Raw genomic sequence first — 6,085 nt, 5'->3', positions numbered from 1 at the left:
CCTTGGGAATATGCATCTTGATTCTAGTCATTAGATCCTTAATCTCATTTCATCAAAATGATCTTGATTGTGTAACGATCAAATCAACTGGTCATAAGCCCTAATCGGACCACCATATTGAAAGTTATCATCAAATCAAGTTTTAATGGCTGAGATGCACTATCACAAATTAAGTCCAACTATATGTGATTATGAACAATTGATTTCAATTGGTTATAAGTGTAATCAATTGGAGATCAATGATGTGTCATAATTTAATTGGTTAGGACTACATTTTATGGTGAGGTTGCATACACCTAATTAATTAGATAGTTAAACATTAATTATTCAATGAGTAATTTGTATAATTATCTTTTAATTAGAGTAAATTGGGAACCAATTAATTCTGAAATGGGAGTGATTGGAGCCATTTAATGTTAATTGGGAGCTAATTTGGGACCTATTAATGTTAATTGTGCTGAAACCATTTTCTAACAAATGACCTCTGCTCACTATTTCATCAATATCTCTCAGAATATTTTGAATCTGTGAATGAGGTTAATTTTCCCAGAAACTAGACATCCGGGGCTTCAATTTGAGCACAAGAACGAGACAATTCCGATCAGAATTGGGTCAGATATGATTTTTCAAGTTACTCTACAAGCTGTTACAGCAGCTACGGGAAAACCGAATTTTGGCTTGCTCCCCACTCCCACCAATCTCTCCATTTAATGCACCAGATTTTCCCCAAGGCTAAAATGAGGTCTAGGTTCATAATCTATAATAATAAATCTAGAATACAATATATATATATATATATTTTTTTTTTTAATTAATGACATGATTGGTTGTGATTGTTGCATGATAAAAAATGTGCTATTACAAGTGGACCTAAGAGGAAGCAATGTTGCTTTAATTACAATTATGAAAATATTGAATTCTTAGCACTAATTCTGATCCAAAAGATAGAAAGTATTCTTAGCATTAATCATCTTATAAAATATAAAATCCTAAGTCCTATACATGTAGAGTATGCGTTTGGCTCCAAATTAAAAAGCCAACTTATTTTATTATTCATCCTATTTTTGTTATTATTCATGGGTCTCACTGCACTTTTTGATACTATTTATGGGTCTCACTGTACTATTTCAGCTAACTTTTACTTTTATTTACAGTACTTTCTAAAAGAGTTTTCAGTTTTAACAAAATAAGCGGATCCCAAATAAACCCAGAATATAAGAGTAGAAGGTTTAGATGAGGGAGGATTTGACTCAGCACTGGAAGCTAGCCTATCACAGTCTTTTTTTTTTTTTGAACAAAACCCTATTTTTGTCTTTGATTCAAAAAAGAAAAAGAAAAAAAAGAATAATAAGACAAGAAAATAGTGGCCTGTTTAGTAATATTATTTTAATAATGTTGTTTGTATTTTTTGAAAATACATATGGGTGAAAAAGTGTGTGAAAATATATATAATGTTGTTTAAACATTGAAAACTGTTATTCTAGTTACACAGATTTTTTTTTTTTCAAAATAAAATTTATTTTCAAATAGTTTCGTTAGTTAGCACTATTTCCAAACTATTTAAAAAACTAACATCTCGAGTCTTTTATACTTGAGTTCATTGTAGAAAATCGAGTCTTAAAGACTCGATTTCCATGAGGTGTGTAGCTGAGGTGGATTAAAAAAATCCATGTGGAACTCAAGTCTTAGAGACTCAAGTCCCTCCAGAAAACACAACGCAAACCAACGCAGAAAATACAAACCCAGAATAGCCCAGAATAGCAACCTAGAAAACACAAACAGACCAACTAGAAAAAAAACAAACCAAGAACATCAACCCAAAAAACACTAACAAACCAACCTAGAAAACACAAACCCACAACAGAAAGTATTCTGCCAAAGACAGATCAACCCAAAAAACACAGAAAACAAATCAAAATACAAACAAAACCGGAAAACACAAAAAACAAACCTTTGCTACCGAGATCAACAAATCCAAGCTGCTCTAGTGCCGAGATCATGATTTTTGGGTTTGGGTTTTTGCTCTGATTATGAGATCTTGATTTTTGGATTTAAGATTTTGATAAATGGGTTTGGATGTTTGAGGAAGGAGAAGAAGAAGAAGGAAGAACTATCTAGAGAAGAAGAACTTTCTTGGGTTTTTGGGGCTTGGAAGAAGGGAGAGGGACGGCAAATGGAGAAAGAAAGAAAAAAAAAAGGAGAAAAAGAATGAAGGAAGAAGATAGTCTAGAGAAACTTGAGTCTTAAAGACTCGATTTCCACGTGAATTTTTAAGTCCACCTTAGCTTTGCCAGCACACAGAAATCAAGTATAAGAGACTCAAGTTACTACAGGAACTCGAGTCTAAGAGAGTTGAAATGTTAGTTTTCTAAATTGTTTAGAGACATTGTTAACTAACAAAATTGTTAGCAAAATGGTATTATTTTGCAAAAAAATCCCTAGTTCCACTACCAAACAGCCCCTACTTAGAATACAAATTAACAATAAATAAAGCAATTCATGGGTTAGTCACCCACATATCATCTACCATTATAAATGTTGTGCAAGGAAATCACCATATACAAACACAAAAATCTTTAATGTGTCATAAAACGCCTATAAAATTGGTCAGACACATCTTTCTTAATGTGATCTAAGAATTTATTGCTTTAGCTCAACCAACTCTCCCATATTCCCACCTCCCCCAACTCCCTCTTTCACTCTTTCTTTATGGTTAAATTCAGCAAAAACATTTTTACAAGCTCTTAAAGAAAAAGCTTCAGTCTCTAAGGTCATCTTTAAAAGATTCTTGAAATTGAAACCCTGTTTCTACATTTTGATAACAATGTCAGATATCTACACTGTGAAGGTTGACGAATCAAGGCCTGCAACAGCTCAAAAGTCATCAGCAGGGAAATGAAAGAATTAGAATTGTATTATTGATATTCAGCAAAAAAAAGAATTATATTTTTGATTGGGAGATTTTTTTTACATGCAATATCTAGTTGTTTGAGTGGAAGCCACCAATTTTGAATTTTCAATAGCCTCTAAAAAGTTTAGATTTATAATATTACTCTTAAATTAAACGATGATATTGTTAATGGGATAAAACTAATTTTATATAACAAAATTACTAAAATGAGGAACTACTAAAAACATATCTAATAATGAATCAATATACAAATCCTCACCTACCATCTCTTACTTTTCCTTATTAGGCGTGCGGTCAACAATGGTGACTCCAGAAAAATTTTTTAGGGTGTTCCTCAACAAGAATAAATTACACAATCTAATAAAAAAAAAATTATATTGACAACAACAACAATCAGAAAATACATAAATACATAAAATTTACAATTGCCTTCTACGAGTTTTCATCGTTTGAAATCGTTGCATAATAATCTCATTATCAATGCTACAAGCTATATCTTTTTCAATATACACAACTAAGCAATCATTCATCAATTGATCTCCCATTCGATTGCGCAGTTCATTCTTTACATATTTCATTGCTGAAAAACTTCTTTCTACCGTTGCAGTAGCAACTGGAAGGGTCAAAGCTAGCTTCACAAGCAAATAGACTAATGGGTAAGTCTCGTGCTTCCTTGTGCTCACTAACTTTTCAGCAAGTTTACTAACTCCTTGAAGCTCTAAAAAGAAGTCATTGCTGCACATATCAAAAATGTAATTCTACAGTTGAGAGTCAAGTGCCAAAATATCTATCCCAAGAAAATCAGAGGGATAGAACTTAGCTAGACGTATCAATTTTTCCTTATCGAAAGCCACAAATGAATTACTTGGATCCAAGCAAGCCATACAAAGTAGCAAATCGGTATTCACCTCAGAAAAGCGGTTGTTAAGCTCTTGAAGTTGCATATCTATGACTGTGCAAAATAGCTCAACACGATAATGATGTAAATTTGAATTTTTTTGGGTGTTGCGTCTCGGCCTCCCACTAACTACAAACATCGCTTCCATGTCCAAGATAGAAATAACATGTGAGTTACAAAATAAAGATACTTCAACCAATAAAGATGCCCATCCATCATCTCTCATCACTTGCAACCGTTGCTTAGACACTTTAACAAGATCCATAGCATTTACTATATCTTGATTTTTTTTTTTGCAATGCTATTGACAACTCATTTGTGATCCCTAAAATATTTTTCATCAAGTGTAGAGCAAAGACAAATTCAAAAGTTAGAATTGACCTCATAATAGATCGAGCTTCAACTTTTTGGTCGGAAAGGCCATCTTCTTCAATAATCTCTAATACATCAACAACAGCAGAGAACATCAAAATCAAGTTCAGAATAGTCCCATAATATGATCCCCAACGTGTATCACCAGGACGTTTAAGATTTGTCTCTTGATTCAAACCTTGCCCACTTCTACGTACACCATTCTCTAAATCTTCTTTAATTTTGGCAAATTGTGCATCTTGAAGAGCATCTCGTCTCTTACAAGAGCCTCCAACAATAGTTACTAAATTACTAACCACATAAAAAAATTCAGCAATGTTAATGTGATTTTTAGCAACAGCAACAAGTGTCAATTGAAGTTGATGAGCAAAATAATGGACATAAAATGCTGACTTGTTCTCTTTCAAAATTAAAGTTTTGAGTCCATTGATATCACCGTGCATATTACTAGCCCTGTCATAACCTTGCCCACATAGGTTCGACAAACTCAAATTATGTTCACAAAGTAAACCTTCAATAGCATGCTTGAGTGACAAAGCAGTGGTACTTGCAACATGTACAATACCAAGGAACCGCTCTATAATAATTCCTTCTTTGTTCACATAACGAAGAACGAGGGTCATTTGTTCTTTCACTGAGATATCACGTGACTCATCAACTAATATTGAAAAGAACCCATTGTCAAGATCATTGATGATGACTTTGGATGTTTCACGTGCAATTGCATTCACCATGTCTTTTTGAATATCAGAGTGGGTAAGCTTGCAATTTTTCCAAGAATTTTGCAACACTTCATTGATAGATTCATTGTGATCTCCCAAAAATTGTAAGAGCTCAAGGAAGTTTCCTCTATCACTTGAACCTTGAGATTCATCGTGACCACGAAAAGCTAATCCTCGGCATAAAAGGAATTTTACGCAATCAACTATTGCATTTAATTGAATCTGATATTTAGTTTTATCTTGTTTTGATTGCTTAACAAAAACATTTTGAATGTGTTGCTTTTCCTTCTGGAGATCTTCACTCTTCTTGACAGCTTGATTATGAGCACTATTAACTTCTCCAACATGGGAATCTAACTTTGCAACTTGATTCCAAAGTTTGAATCCCTTCATTACAAAAGTCTCCCCTCCCCCTTGCTTACCAACATCTTGCCCAAATAGGTAGCAATAAAAACAAAATGCCGCATCCTTGTCTATACTATATTCCAACCACTTTCTATTTTTATACCATTCCGATCTAAATTTACGGGGCTTTCCAGAAAAATATGATACAAGGTAATCCTGAACAACTGGTTGACAAGGGCCTTTTGTTAAATAATATCTTCTGATTTCATCATGATTATTAGGATGATAAGATGATATCTTTTGTCGTGGCCCAGGATCTAAAGGAAGATTTTCTAAATTAAAGTCAATACGAATTCGCTTAGAAGATGTAGATGAATCTTGCACAGGAAATGAATCTTGCACAGGAGATGAATCTTGCATAGGAGATGAATCTTGCACAGGAGATGAATCTTGGGTACGTGGTTTTCTTATCGAATATTTGTCCATAATTCTAGCAAAAGAATAAACAATAAACTATAAGTTTATTTGAAATTATTATTCTTGCATTAATTATAAAATTATTAATTGTTATTTAGCTTAACATCATTTAATTTATTTGTCTTTTATAATGTATTAGTTAATTTAATTATATAGCTTTAATTATTGTTATTTAGCATAACAATAAACTATATTGCTTTAATTTGTTTGTCATTAATTATACTACTTTAATTTATTATATTTGTTTGTCTTTTATTTGTCTTATGCACGTTACACATTCTATGTGCATCACAATAATTAAAACAGTATAATGTGTAGCACATTACACTGCTAATCAACAATCACAAACAATAACCTGCC

At 32.6% G+C, this 6,085-nt stretch overlaps 1 protein-coding gene across 1 annotated transcript in view; it reads right to left on the bottom strand.

Annotated features, from left to right (window-relative positions):
• The window catches only part of LOC136063002 (uncharacterized), a 12,609-nt gene extending 6,875 nt beyond the window's left edge, over positions 1–5,734 (bottom strand). Inside the window, exons 1-2 of the mRNA XM_065762829.1 lie at positions 4,191–5,734; positions 3,511–3,646 (exon numbers count right to left, since the gene is read on the bottom strand). Of these exons, the coding sequence (XP_065618901.1) occupies positions 3,511–3,646; positions 4,191–5,734 (1,680 nt within the window). The remainder of the gene's footprint in view (positions 1–3,510; positions 3,647–4,190) is intronic.
• Positions 5,735–6,085: the final 351 nt, after the last annotated feature.

This window comes from Quercus suber, unplaced genomic scaffold (assembly GCF_002906115.3).
Source record: "Quercus suber isolate HL8 unplaced genomic scaffold, Cork oak 2.0 scaffold_475, whole genome shotgun sequence".
NCBI classification, from domain to species: Eukaryota; Viridiplantae; Streptophyta; class Magnoliopsida; order Fagales; family Fagaceae; genus Quercus; species Quercus suber.
This window is presented reverse-complemented; position numbering and strand designations above follow the sequence as displayed.